General features: G+C 41.5%; 1 protein-coding gene across 1 annotated transcript; it reads right to left on the reverse strand.

Annotated features, from left to right (window-relative positions):
- Positions 1–9,338: 9,338 nt before the first annotated feature.
- Positions 9,339–12,527, reverse strand: LOC120438036 (RLA class II histocompatibility antigen, DP alpha-1 chain-like). Its single transcript, XM_039608500.1, has 4 exons — positions 12,017–12,527; positions 11,354–11,599; positions 10,018–10,302; positions 9,339–9,769 (listed from the first exon to the last, which is right to left on the reverse strand). The coding sequence occupies exons 1-4, from the start codon at positions 12,087–12,089 to the stop codon at positions 9,654–9,656; spliced, it is 720 nt and encodes a 239-aa protein (XP_039464434.1). The 5' UTR covers positions 12,090–12,527; the 3' UTR covers positions 9,339–9,653.
- Between the last annotated feature and the right edge of the window lie 2,242 nt (positions 12,528–14,769).

Here is a 14,769-nt window from a genome sequence, read left to right on the forward strand (position 1 = left end):
AGCAGCATCAGCTCTACTCTGAGCCCCTCCTGGATGGCCGAACTTCTCAACCTATCTCTAAGGGAGAGCCCAGCCACCCTTCGGAGGAAACCCATTTGTGCTGCTTGTATCCGCGATTTCGTTCTTTCGGTCACTGCCCATAGCTCGTGACCGTAGGTGAGGGTTAGAACGTAGATCGACCAGTAAATTGAGAGCTTCACTTTTACGCTCAGCTCTCTCTTCATCACAACAGTCCGGTACAGCGTCCACATCACTGCGGCCGCAGCACCAATTCGTCTGTCGATCTCTTGCTCCCTTCTCCCGACACGCCTAAACAAGACCCTGAGATACTTAAACTCCTCCACGTGGGGCTTAATAATCTTATTTGTGTTATTCAGCATGCAGCTAACATGCAACCTAAGCACATGAGTCACCTGACTTAGACAGAGCATTTGTGAAGCAGAGCTCAGAATTGGGTTTGAAGAATATCTCCTTCTGAGGTCTCGACAAGCTCACAGCTGCAGTAGCTTTGTTCTAGTCCTCTGCCTGCTTCTCACTGAACGTGTGAGCCAAATATTTATATCAATCTGCAACACAGAGAACCAGGGTCAAAGGGTGACGACTCACGCTGAAGCGATTCATGCCACAATTCTACTGTTTTATGCTGCACACACTTTGGCTTTGGTAAAGTAATACTGGCAAGCACCATGGCTGCTCCTCAGCTTCCTGGTAGATGGACCTATGGTACAAATTTGAAGATCCTAGATTTACAAAACACCGGGATTCAAACTGGCCTGATTAGTAGATAAACTGATGGTATCTGTTCCACCCTGCCAGCCTGGCGGGGTGACAGCCATACTTCTTTCATGACTGATAGGTAAAAACTGTCATTGGAGAAAATCCCAACTATCTAACTGATCCAAACAATCCAACCATCTGTCTGTGAAGGTTCTCAGTCATCCAGGTCATCGTAGTCTAAGAAGCAGAAGTCGAAGAAAAGCATCTGGACTTCTTTGAGTTGCTTGAAGACGTTTCACCTCTCATCCGAGAAGCTTCTTCAGTTCTAAGGGTCAAATGGTGGAGAGTCCCAGATTTAAACCCAGTGGGGGTTTTCCCCAAAGAGGGACAAAGGACCCCCTGATGATCCTCTACCTATTCACATGAGCCAAGGTGTGAAAGTGGGCGTGGGTCCCAATTAGCCAGGGTTTCGGGTGAGCTCATTGTTAAACCTGGCCCCACCCTATCATGTGACTTCCTGAGGTCAGATGGCCCAGGATGTGAGTGGGCGTTAAGGCGTCTGGGAAGGATCTCAAAACTGGATTATAGATGGCAGACAGTTGGTGTCGTAAACCACCGCCTCTCTTCAAAGATGGTCGCTCACAGTGGACGTAAATGGCTTCTTTCACTCCTCTTTCAAACCATCTGTCCTCTCTGTCCAAAATGTGAACGTTGGCATCCTCGAAAGAGTGACCTTTGACCTTTAGATGCAGATGGACTGCTGAGTCTTGTCCCGTGGAGGTGGCTCTTCTATGTTGTGCCATGCGCTTGTGAAGTGGCTGTTTGGTCTCTCCGATGTCCTTTGTCCCTCTTTGGGGAAAACCCCCACTGGGTTTAAATCTGGGACTCTCCACCATTTGACCTTAGAACTGAAGAAGCTTCTTGGATGAGAGGTGAAACGTCTTCAAGCAACTCAAAGAAGTCCAGACGCTTTTCTTTCCAAGCTTCTTAGAATCCAACCATCCCTTAGCTCAAATTATCCCGATTCTCAACAAGCTTCTGGAAGTCATGGCTGCTCTTTCCTTCTTTGCAGGCAAAATTTTTCAGGACTTAGTGAGATTTTCCAGATTAAAAACTTGGAAATTTTGCTGATGTGTTTGTAGTGTGAAGCAGCTGAGAGAACCACAGATTTAGCTGTGGTTATAATAATAATAATAATGGATTGGATTTATATAGCGCTTTTCAAGGCACCCAAAGCACTTTACAATGCCACTATTCATTCACTCTCACATTCACACACTGGTGGAGGGAAGCTACAGTTGTAGCCACAGCTGCCCTGGGGCAGACTGACATATATAACTGACCTTTAGCCTGATTCAAGTGGAAATTCCTCACATATCCAATTTAAAAACAGAGGTCCTCTTACAGCCCTACTATTTCTACAGTCTCATAGGACATCACAGAGACAGATTCTAAACTCTGCCCTAAAACAATTCTCATTTTCATGCTCTGGTCCTGCTTTAAATTATCCTGCTGATGAACGTCCAAAGTCCAACTTACACGTGTCCTTTAAAGTGATGTGAGGAAACCTGTATGTAATATGTACATGAAAATTGTACAGAAGGCCTAGAATCCCTACTGGTTTCAAACTCATGTGCTCTGGTTTGAATGGCTTTAGTTTGATGTGAGCTGGTGCTTTGTGTGAGTCCTGGTCTGACCTCCACTACACATCCTTGTGTAGATGACTCCAGCCAGGAAAAGACCAGACCCAGGATCAGCCCAAAGGCTCCAACAATCATCAATTTCTTGGATTCAGACATGGACGGGCCTGAAGACACACAGGTGAGCGTCACACAGGTGGACAGACTCACGGGCAGGTGTACAGGTGTGTAGATACAGACAGGTATTTAGCCCAGTCAGTAACCACAGGTTTCTCCAGGCTGGAGTGCTCCACTATACAGGAGATCTTCTCTCCAGACCTTCAACACAAACCAACATCACTGACTCTCACACAGAACTGCAATTCAGCCTTGCTTCCCTTTAGTTTCCCAGCCTAATTCTATTTCCTGCTGTAGTCCTCCGAAGTATAGAAAGGAAGGTGTAGTTGGCATGGCTGCATGGATTATTTTGAACTTGTAGAATTGATGCTTTTTGTCCAGGTGTAAAAGCTTAGTCTTCAGCACTGTTCATTAAACAGGAGGTTCATGATGTTTTAGATTAGGGGTAGGCAATCTTTCTGATAACGAGTGCCATCCAAAATGTCCTCAGAAGTCGATGTGCCATATGATTGCATTAGAAATAAATTTAATAACGCTCTATATTAACAGTTACACTATATAGAACAACTTTATAGAATTCTATTTGTTCGCAGATGTTGGCAGCTATCAGCGAATAGTTATCAGCTATTCTGAAGCAAAAAAAAAGACACTTTTTATCCATAACAAGAACTCCACAACAGCAAATGAACTGTACAACAGCAAATGCAATTTATGGTCTCCTCACAACAATGATAAGAAAAATAAACTGGGCCATTATGGTATGTTTGTTAATACAGAAATAGACATGTTAATCTGATCTCTGGTCTCCCACTCAGAGACACAGGTCTCCGAGTGGGAGAGAATGAGAGAAGAAGAGGCAGCTGTGCAGCAAAGACAGAATAAATTCAGCTTTGTGTCTTTTTCATTGTAGCTGAAATACGGGACAAACTGTGTTCCTTCTCAGCTCAATACGAAAGGTGTAATATTTTCACTGAATGCGGGACGATTCCATTTTTTAAGGGGCGGTTGGCAACTCTACTAACTAACCTTATGAATAAAATAAAGTTCACTATCAGTAACATAGCACCCACCCAGCTGTATAGAAACTCAGTCATGCCAGCTAGTACGCAGTATGGAAAAAGTCAGCATAACGAAAATAAACTCCACCTAAACTTGGTTTATATCTGACCCAGATAGACTGCAGGTCATAACTTCTTACCTGAAGTTCAGTTCACCTGACACTCGGACCGGCGGCCACCCCAGGTCTCTCCTCCTCCTGCCTCCCCTTTCCCTCATCCACCTGCTGGCCTCTGTGGAAGCTCCACGATCACCACCACCAAACAACTGAGTTACTTTTACACATATACATGCCAGCTGTGGCACGCGTGCCCAGGGTTGCCGACCCCTGTTTTAGATTGAGTCCATCACAGGCTCAGTTTGAGGAATTGTCTCAGATTTATGACATGACACACCAACACATGGGACAGTAATGTAGGGAAAATCTTCATTTTCAGTTACTGAAAATGAAGAAATTGTCATCACATTTTCATTCCTTTGTTAAAACAATCTTGGGGACTTCCAATCAGAGCTCTGCTGAGTTCAGACAGTTCCTGCTGAAGCATTTGACTCTGCAGAAATGGGAAGGTTGGGTGTATTTAGTTGTAGCAGGAATGAGGAAAGAGAAGAGAGAGGTTTTACAGGCTGAGCTGTGAGTATCTGCATCTGTGGATGATGTTGATGTTATTCAAACTAAAGTCGGTGAGCTGGAGACTGTCCCGATTCTTTTATGATGTGCTGAGAATAAACAACCAATACTCAGATCAAGTCCAGTAAACAATTATTTATTAAGTACATATGTGGGAGATGTACACAATGTCACCGTCTGCGTAGATCTCAAAGAAGAAGCACTTAGATAAACAGTTTCATATAGCAGGGTTTACGCTCCCTTCTTAACGTAAGCAGATAACATAACATAAGCCTCAGCATAAGCATCAGCATAAGCATCAGTTACAGTTAGTGACAGTTAGACACAATTCCTTTTTGGTGATCTTCTGCAATTACTTAGAAATCTATCATAACTGCCTGTCGCCCCACTGTTTCCTGTTGTTTTCTTTTAGCCACATAAAAATAGACGATGTCCTCTGCAACTCTGCACAAAGCTTCCTGTTCTGCACAGTTTGTCTTGCTAAGCAATCTAATGACCTATGACCAGTGTTGGGAAGGTTACTTTTAAAATGTATTCCATTACAGAATACTGAATACATGCCCCAAAATGTATTCTGTAACGTATTCCGTTACGTTACTCAATGAGAGTAACGTATTCTGAATACTTTGGATTACTTAATATATTATCATGCTGTTTACAACTACGTGAATGTCCTATTGCTGTGATTTATTACTGTTACTGAAGGTCCGCGGCTCTGAAACGTAGTAAAGGGACCTCTGGCTAATACGTCGGGTTCGTGTCGGGCTGGTAGCCGAAAACTAGCTTTACTTTGTTGTCTGGGTCAACTTTGCTAGCGAGAGACAGAGAGAGACGTTGAAAGGCTGCTCCAACGGAACTTATTTTTTCCGGAGGAAAACACGAACACAGTGTACAGTTGAGTCTTAATAGCTTACTTATAACTGGGCTCGTCAGGCACTCTTCTTGGCTGCAGTGGTTATTATTATATTTACATGCTTCCAGCTCCCGTTTTTGCTCGGTGACAACTCTACTTTTCCTTTTTCTCCCTCCCTCGCTCACAGACACATAACGGGTATGGTAGTCCATTCTCGCTGCAGCACGGACTACACTGCCCATCAGGCTACATGCTTTAGGGCCATGCCTGTAGCATTCTGCCTTTTAGCTTAGCACAACAACAACAACAAAAAAAACCTTTCTCACCCAGGAAACACGCAGAGAGAGAGAGAGCGCGTCACCCTGTAACCATGGCAACCGTAACGCTGCCGCCTGGAACAACATTACGTAGCTGTCAAACAAACCCAAACAGTCCTGACCCGCGACAATATGAAACAGGAAAGTACCGCCGTGTAATCCATTTATTTCACCAAAGTAACTGTATTCTGAATACCACCTTTTTAAACGGTAACTGTAACGGAATACAGTTACTCATATTTTGTATTCTAAATACGTAACGGCGGTACATGTATTCCGTTACTCCCCAACACTGCCTATGACACAGTTTATAAGTTAAGGTGGCCTTTAATATACTGGCCTGTTATTAAATCCATAAAACAAAATACACAGCAAATAAGCGCTAGAAAATATATTTTCCTAATAAGACACATAATGGCCTGAGCTAAATTAGTGATACAGGGGCGCCCAAGGATCAGACCAGAGCTCTTTTCTGGAAAAATTAATATTGAAGGCGTTTGGTGCTGACGGTTGAACTATCATGGAGAAAGTGGACATGGTGAAACTGAAGAATTAGAGAAGCTTCACAAAATCAGGGGACAACTGATCGCAATCTCTGCTGAGCAGAAGACATTAAAAATAACAATAATAAATAAGGATCAACAAGTCCTGTTGGCAGGCCTGAACTAGACTCCCCTGGGTGTGTACTCCAAGTAGGAGTGGGTCTGGTAGAGCCAATCAGCATCTAGAAGCTCTTCAGTTGTAGTGGTGTGTGGAATAAAGGAAATTATTTCATAGCTACAATATATCCTGCATCATTAACAATCTAAATCCACAGCATTGATACTGCATTAAAATTTTCATTTAAACCTGCAGGCCTCACATTAACATTTTATTACAGGTGCAGCCATAATAATTGTATACGCACATTGCATTAAGGTTAAAACTGCCTACATGCTTAGAAAACACATATAGTACATATAATCTAGAAACAGGCTTGAGTGAAGGCCTGAATGTATTCAGCTTCTTGTTGCAACCTGTTGCAAGTGAGTTTGCTTGGTAACAAGTGACCATGATGTATTAAGAGGATGTCGAGTCCAGGGGGACTTCAGGGGTCTGAATATCATCACCATATTTGGAAAGAAGATGCTAGAAAGAGGAACTTCTGTGTCTGACTTTAGCTCTAAAAATTAATTATTGTCTGTACAAGATGCAAATGATGTTCTTAGAAATACAAAAATATGTTATAGAACGCAAGAGGGGGAGTTATACTCCGATGTTATAAAAACCATTCTCTGTGTATTCTGGGAGAAGAACCCCGCAGATGTAAAGCTGTGTGCTTCTTCCCACGTGTGTGTGTTCAATAAACTCATCTGTTTGATAAGATAAGATAAGATAAGATAAGATGGCCTTTATTAGTCCCACAGGTGGGAAATTTGTTTTGTTACAGCAAAAGTGCATCCTTCTGGGCCTCTGGTATTTTGTTTTGGTTCTCAATATCTCGAATCAGGACAGGTGTTAGAGGTTACTTCCTGTCCCTTTCTCCACCAGCTCACTTTGATCTTGTTGGGGTAGCAGTCATAGACGCTGCAAGCCAATATGGCAGGATGATGATCAACGGGGGGCTTCGTCCAGTGAAGTCTGACTGATGGTATCACTGGAACATGAAAATGAAAACGACTTTTTTAGGTAAATTTTGTAATAATTTAAACCAGTACTCCCCAAATAACAGACACTCCAGTGTGAAATATGCTGAATCTTTATTGTGGAGCAGAACTCCAGAGATCATGTAGCTTTAACTGAATGTGTCACATTAAACCTTCAGCAGTGTTACTGTAAACTGTGTGCAGAGTGTCCAATCAGGAGTTGTGTCGATGATGACAGCATCAGTGTGATGAGTTTATATGATGGTTTCATAGAAACACTGACTCACCTGACACCCCATCTTAAAATACGTAACATGCTTCTTTCCTGTTACTCTTCTTTAAAGATCAATATTTACGTGTCATCTGAGTCAGTATGTTGTAAAATCGTTGTGATATTGCAATTGTAGTCTAATGGCAGATTTTACATTTTTAAGTTGATATTATTCAGTCATCATTCCACCATTCTTACATATTTTGTTTTTTTTTTAGGTATGTGCTAATGTGTACAGAAACAACTAGTGTGAGAGTGTGTGTGACTGGCATTCTGGGTATTCCTCTATATAGTTTTGCTAGTGTTGCTATGACAAGGTCTTGTGGCTGTAATGTTGTATCAAGGATGTCTGTGAAGGTTCTCAGTCATCCAGGTCATCGTAGACTAAGGGGCTTGGAAAGACATACATATTTCAAATACAACGAGGGTTTCTACAGACAAAAACATGGCTGCGCCATGGGCTCCCCCGTGCCACCTATTGTAGCCAATCTTTACATGGAGGAAGTGGAAAGGAAGGCTCTTGGCTCTTTTAAAGGGAGAGTACCCAGCCACTGGTACAGATATGTAGACGACACCTGGGTCAAAATCAAAAGACAAGAAGTGGAATCCTTCACTGCTCACATTAACGCCGTGGATAAAAACATCAAGTTCACCAGGAAGACACAAAGGATAACTGTTTGCCTTTCCTGGACTGCGCCGTGCACATTGAAGAGAATGGCAACCTCAACATTGAAGTTTACCGGAAGCCCACACACACGGACCAGTACCTCCTCTTTGACTCCCATCACCCTCTGGAACACAAACTTGGAGTAATCAGGACCCTACACCACCGGGCAGAACATGTTCCCTCTAAGCCTGAGGGAAAAAAGAAGGAACACACACATGTAAAGGAAGCACTTAAAACATGTGGCTATCCTAATTGGGCGTTCATAAAGTCAGCAAAGAGGCACAGAAAAGAAGATCAGACACCAGCGAGGGAGGATAAGAAAGACAGACGCAACAACATTGTCATCCCCTATGTAGCCGGTGTATCAGAGAAACTCAGGAGAGTTTTCTCCAAGCACGACATCCCAGTGTACTTCAGACCCAGCAACACACTCAGACACAAACTGGTTCACCCGAAAGACAAAACTCCAAAACACAGATTTAACAATGTGGTGTATGCTGTACAGTGCAGCGAGGAATGCCCAGACCTCTACATCGGAGAGACCAAACAGCCACTTCACAAGCGCATGGCACAGCATAGAAGAGCCACCTCCACAGGACAAGACTCAGCAGTCCATCTGCATCTTAAGGACAAAGGTCACTCTTTTGAGGATGCCAGCGTTCACATTTTGGACAGAGAGGACAGATGGTTTGAAAGAGGAGTGAAAGAGGCCATCTATGTCCACTGTGAGCGACCATCTTTGAACAGAGGCGGTGGTTTACAACACCAACTGTCTGCCATCTATAATCCAGGTTTGAGATCCTTTCCAGACGCCTTAATGCCCACTCACATCCTGGGCCATCTGACCTCAGGAAATCACATGATAGGGTGGGGCCAGGTTTCACAATGAGCTCACCCGAAACCCTGGCTGATTAGGACCCACACCCGCTTTCACACCTTGGCTCATGTGATTAGAGGATCACCAGAGGGTCCTTTGTCCCTCCTTGGGACAAAGAAGGCGACCAGGAGACACAGATCTCTGTCAGGAAGAGCATCCAGTGTAAAAGTCTGCAAATCCATGTATAAAAACATATAACATACACATTTTATAATACCTATATAGAATCTTCTACATAACAAATATTAAAAATGGACATCGTGTACTATAAACAAAATAGAAATTAAAAATTATATATTACTTGTGTTGAATTCATCCTCTCTGAGAGGGTTCTGAGGAAGTTTGCCAATATGAATTTGGTTCAGGCTCAGTCAGTGACCTTTTTTGAGTCCTTTATCAAAATGTAATCAGAGTATTTCCTTTCTTCAGGTTCCCGTGCCCTACATTAGTTTTATCAGCTTCCTTTAAACAAGATTTTTCTTTTCAGTTTTGCTTGTCTGTAAAATAGAAACAATTTAACATCAAGAAGAAACATTCAGTTTTTTTAATTGAAAAACTCATGAGCTTCATCTTCATTCTGTGCACAAGAAAAATCAGCTCACCAAATACAAACAGCATGAAAACACTCCACAACAGAAAGATTCAGAAACAAACTAAAATAATAAAGAATGAAATCAGTTTCCTCAGTAAATCTTTAATGACGTGAAAGTCTTTCTGGTTCACATCAATAATTGGTCCCAGTGAGGATGGTCTGAGATCATTCGGAGCTGCTGCCACAGTTTTTTTCCAGAGGTTTCATTTGTAATGGATCATATAAAAATCAGTTCATCAGAGGACGGTGTCTACCTCAGAATGTATTAAAACATTAGCACGAACCAATCAGCATCACTTTTGTCCTCTGATGAAGAGGTAGATTCCTGCTGCCACGCCAAGGACACCGACAGTCAGACCCACTCCACAAAATATTGCAGGTCCCAGAATGGGTTCAGCGTCCTCCACAGCTGCAGAGACACAGAGAGACGTGAACCTTCACATCTGGAAACAGTCACTCAGTCATGGAGTCTCACAGGGCTCTGTGCTGGGACCAACAGTTTTATGCTTTTAATTTCAGACGATATTATTAGAGATTATTGAACACACTTCCATTACTTTCCACACATGTAGTCTTTACCTTAGAATATAAGTCACCCTGAGATCACTTTTGCTGTGAATGGCAAAATCTAAAAGAAACTGAGGTGAATTATCTCACCATAGACTTTGGTAATTGGTTGGATCAGGGCCACATGTTCCACTGTACAGATGTACACATCTCCCCCCTTTGGAACAAAGTCCAGCTTGGACGTCTGGCTGAAGGTACCATCTTTGTTGGATAAAGGAACAGTGATGCTGGTTCCTTCAACCAAGTTCTTTGTGTTCTTGTTCCAGGTGATGTTGACGGGAGCAGGAAAGAAACCAGTCACATGACAGATCAGAGTGTTCTGGACTCCCATCTCCACATTTAGTGTAGTGTAGATGATCACCATGTAAGGAGCATCTGTGCACAAAGACATACAGTTTACTCACAACACACAGAACTTTATTTATCCAGAGTGAAATTCTTTTGTCATAAACATAAAGAGGGATAAACAGAGCTTTTCCCTACCTCGAGTAAGTAGATCATTTCATTATTATTATTCATTATTCTTAACTAAAGATAAATCAAAGACATGAGTCTGATCAATGTAGTCTATTTCTGCTCATCATCATCACTATGTTGGATTATAATTCTGAGAAGGACTTCAATTTCCATAATTTACCAGGTGGACTTTAGGTTTAGGTTTTAGACTTTAGGTTCTTTTAAAGGTCTTCCTTAGTTCTAGTTCTATCTGGGAATCCTACTTTCTGATTATTTCCAGTAACACAGAGCACTGAGGAGGAACACACCTACACTGCTGGAAATGCCTATCTCACCACCAACTTCTCTCCTCCAAAGATAAGAACAACATCAGCTCAAAGTGTGTTAATTAAACTCAGGTTTTTTCATATCCTTCTCTAAAAGACACGTTGATGGTTTGAAGGAAGTAATTACTGAAGTTAACTCAGAAAGATCAATTTAAAAAAAATATTTTCTGTTTCTTCATATGACTTTGGAGATTATTCAACAATCATTTCTCACACTTTCATGTTTTTTTTTTGTTTGTTTAAGAAATCACTGACAGCATTTGCTAACTCACCAAATTTGTGATGAAAACATTTCTGCCTGGATCATTTTTGTGTGTTTTTGTTCTATTTTATCTCTGTAAATCTGGTGGATATTGAAGCTTTGTGAGCTCAGTGTAACCTCAGAGAACAGCTGTTAGTGATAACACCATCATTCTGGTGTTTGCTTCATGTGGTGTTTAAAACTAGAGTGAGTAACTACATACTGCACACCTGAGTGTCAGGATAATGACAGCAAAGCTGATGTAACCTGTCAGCCTGTGAAAACTAGATCTCCATGATTTATCTGCCATAAAGATCTTGTGTTTTTCATTTAACGCAGTGAAATTCTTACAGTATTTACTCATGTTTACATGTGGACTGTGTGGTGGATGATTTGTGTTTACCATGTTCTTTGGGGAAGTCCTTCATAGCCGTATGAGTCACCTTCAGGTTTTGTCTGCAGATCTGTTGATTAGCCACAGCTTCTTCATACTTTCCTTCAAAGCTTGGATGATCTGCAAAGGCTGGCAGAGAATCGACTACTTTCTGTTTGTTGAAGTCTGCGTACCAGACCACCTCATCATCCAGGATCAGCACATCCTCTCCATCAGTGTCTGAACAGCCGCTGACAGAGTTCATCTCGTGGAGAACTGAGGAGATCAGAGAGCTCATTCAGTTTCTGCTATTCAGTCCTGACTCTCAGCAAATGTGAGTCACACAGGAACCATCAGCCCAATGGTTTAATCCTTAAATATAGAGTTCATTAAAATCTCTTTTTTTACCTGTTAGTCAAACTACATAGATTTTTTTTTAAATATATGTGTTTTACATTTGTGTTTTTCTGATTGTTTCATCAGATCCTGCTGGGGAAGAGTGTTTGTGTTGTGCAAAAGCTCATATTTAGAAAAACAGTGTCCCAGTAATCAACTGGTGAAGTTTAACGACCACATGATAAATGTGTGAGCCTGCTCCTCTCTTCAGTTTCTGACTTCTGAATTTATTTGCTCACAAGTATTTTTAATAAGTTCATTAAAATACAAGAGTTAATGAGTGACTTAGAGACTCACCATCAGCAGAGACACAGAGAACCGAGGAGAGGATGATGAGCAGCACACACACCTTCATCTTCATAATCATCATCAGTAGCTCTGTGACTCTCTCTGAATGTCTGTAAGCTCAAATGCAAACAGCAGCCAATCACAGAGCAGGGACCACATGACGTCATCAGCGTCCAGGCAGACAAAGGCACCAGGCCCACAAACACACTCACAGAAAACTGAGATTAATAATGACATTATAATAAAACTCATTTTGATCAGAGCCTGATGAAGGTCACAGGTGTGGAAAAGAAAGATCTGATAAAAACAAACAAACAAACGGAGCAGGTGGTCAGGTGACTCAGATGGTCAGGTGATCTGGGACTGCTGGTACACTGAGGACACCTGGTGGATAACCTGCAGAGGTTATCTGGTCAAACCTCCGTTAGTCCAGGAGGAGTTTGGGAGGATGAAGGTGGGGTTCCCTTTGTGAAGGGGTGGAGCAGTTGTGATGGCTTCATACTTCTCCTTTGGGCTCAGTGGGACCATCGTCAGGCTGTGAGAGGCTGAACCAGCTCTAGTCCTGCTCTGTCTCCAAACTACAAACTACCGAATCCTGACAGGACTCTGCTGGGGGTGGAATAACAGCAAATAAAACTTTCTCTGCTATATGAAAAATAAGAAAATGATGTCACATTTAAATGTTTCACATCATCAAACTAATTTAAATATTAGACAAAGATAACACAAGTAAACACAAAGTGCAGCTTCTAAATGATTAAGGGGGAAAAACAGTGCTTCCGCTAAGGTCAGTGTTCATGACTCCACTATAAGAAAGACACTGGTGCAGCAAACATGGCCTGGACAGCAGAAAGATGAAGACGACTGCTGAGCAAAAGAAACATGAAGGCTCGTCCGGGTTTTGCGAGAGAACATCTTGTAAAGCTGAGATTGAATTCATGTTGATTTTTCATCCAAATCATCGTTAAGGTTCATGAATGAAATCTAAGTCTTAAATAAATGTTGAATCAATGTTAAATACTGGTGAATGCAATATTATTTTGTGATTTTACACACAACTGTGTTTAATATATATGTAATGACTTTATTGTTACTTGCCTCACTTTTTAATTTTATGTCTAACATTTAAATTATTTTTACGGCATTTTGCAAAGTAACCTTGGTTCCTACCTCGTGTTTATGGAGGGAGCGTAACACCACAACAACCAGAAATCAGGGTCACATATTTATAGTTGACCAGGACACATCAAAGATATTGAAAAGTCATGAATTTATATTAGTCCATGAAATTAAAACTATTATTAGTTGGACTGTTCTAGATATACCCCTCTGAAAGTGGTACAACTAAACTCAGACTACTGGTGTCAAAGGCAGAACTTGAGATGATTATTCATGCTTTTATCTTTTCTCATTTGGATTATTGTAACGGTCTTTTAACGTGTCTCAACAAATCAGCTTTGGATTGCCTTCACACTGTACAGAATGCAGCGGCAAGACTTTTAACTGGTACAAACAAGAGGTCACACATTACTCCAGTTTTGGCTTCTCTTCATTGGTTGCCAGTAAATTTTAGGGTTCATTTTAAAATTTTAGTTGTAACTTTTAGAGCTCTGCAAGGTGAAGCTCCCCAGTATATCTCTGACCTGTTGAAACCTCATGCTTCATGCTGAGCACTTAGGTCTTCAGGTCAGAGGCTACTGGTGGTCCCACATACTAGGTTTAAAACACGTGGGGATCGGGCTTTTCAGGCACTGGCACCTAGGCTGTGGAACTCCCTGCCGTTGTCTTTAGACTGTCTAGACTCTACTGACTCCTTTAAAAAGCAGCTGAAGACATTTTTATACAAACGGGCTTTCAATTAATTTTAACTTGTATGTCTGATCTTATTGTGAAGCACTTTGTGATTTTTATCTGTGAAATGTGCTATATAAATAAATTTTACTTACTTACTTACAATCAATGTTCCCTCTAAGCTGCGCACGTGCGCAATTGCGCACTGTTGGCACGGTCTCTGCGCAGAGAAAATCTGCGTTGCGCACACAAAAAAAATTCTACCAGGTGCTGGTTTTCCAGTGTGTGCATCTGATGGCCCAAAGCTGACTCAGAGCTGTAACACCATCCATGGCTGCAGTATGGAACAGATGTGGGTGTGTCCTCATCTCCCAGAGGAGTCCAAATCGTCATCAAACAGCCCTACAGACACAAAAACATGTGAAAATATAAACAACCAGACTATCAGCAGTGATTTAAGTACTTTAAGACCTCTGTGAAAATCATTTACAGTATATATCACAGAATTTAAGGTCTTTATAATCACAGAGCATACAGAGAAAAGTACTAAACTGGATCAATTTCAGCTTTGTTTCTCATGATGTATATTGTATTATTAATTAAATTTCATTATCTGTGTCTTTACCACACATGTGCCACACAGGTGTAGATACTGTAGGTTCAGTGAATGCTTACATTGCACTGATTAGAATATACTGGACATTCAAAGCTGAGATTCAGCGCACTGTGTTAGAGGCTGGGATTTGATGAATTCATCATGTATACAACCTTTGATCATCATTTATGTCCAGTTGAGAATGAATCTGTGCTCTCACATATTAAATGAACTGAAATCAGTAGTGTGATCTCCAGTCTTGATATAAGGAATGAGAGAACTGACAGCTGTTATTTTAATCAGCCTGTCTCAGTTGTTTTAACTCTAAGTATCACAAAGTAATGTGGTAACATCTGGACTGACGAGTTTACTGTCA

The sequence above is a fragment of the Oreochromis aureus genome, linkage group 3 (assembly GCF_013358895.1).
Source record: "Oreochromis aureus strain Israel breed Guangdong linkage group 3, ZZ_aureus, whole genome shotgun sequence".
NCBI lineage: Eukaryota > Metazoa > Chordata > Actinopteri > Cichliformes > Cichlidae > Oreochromis > Oreochromis aureus.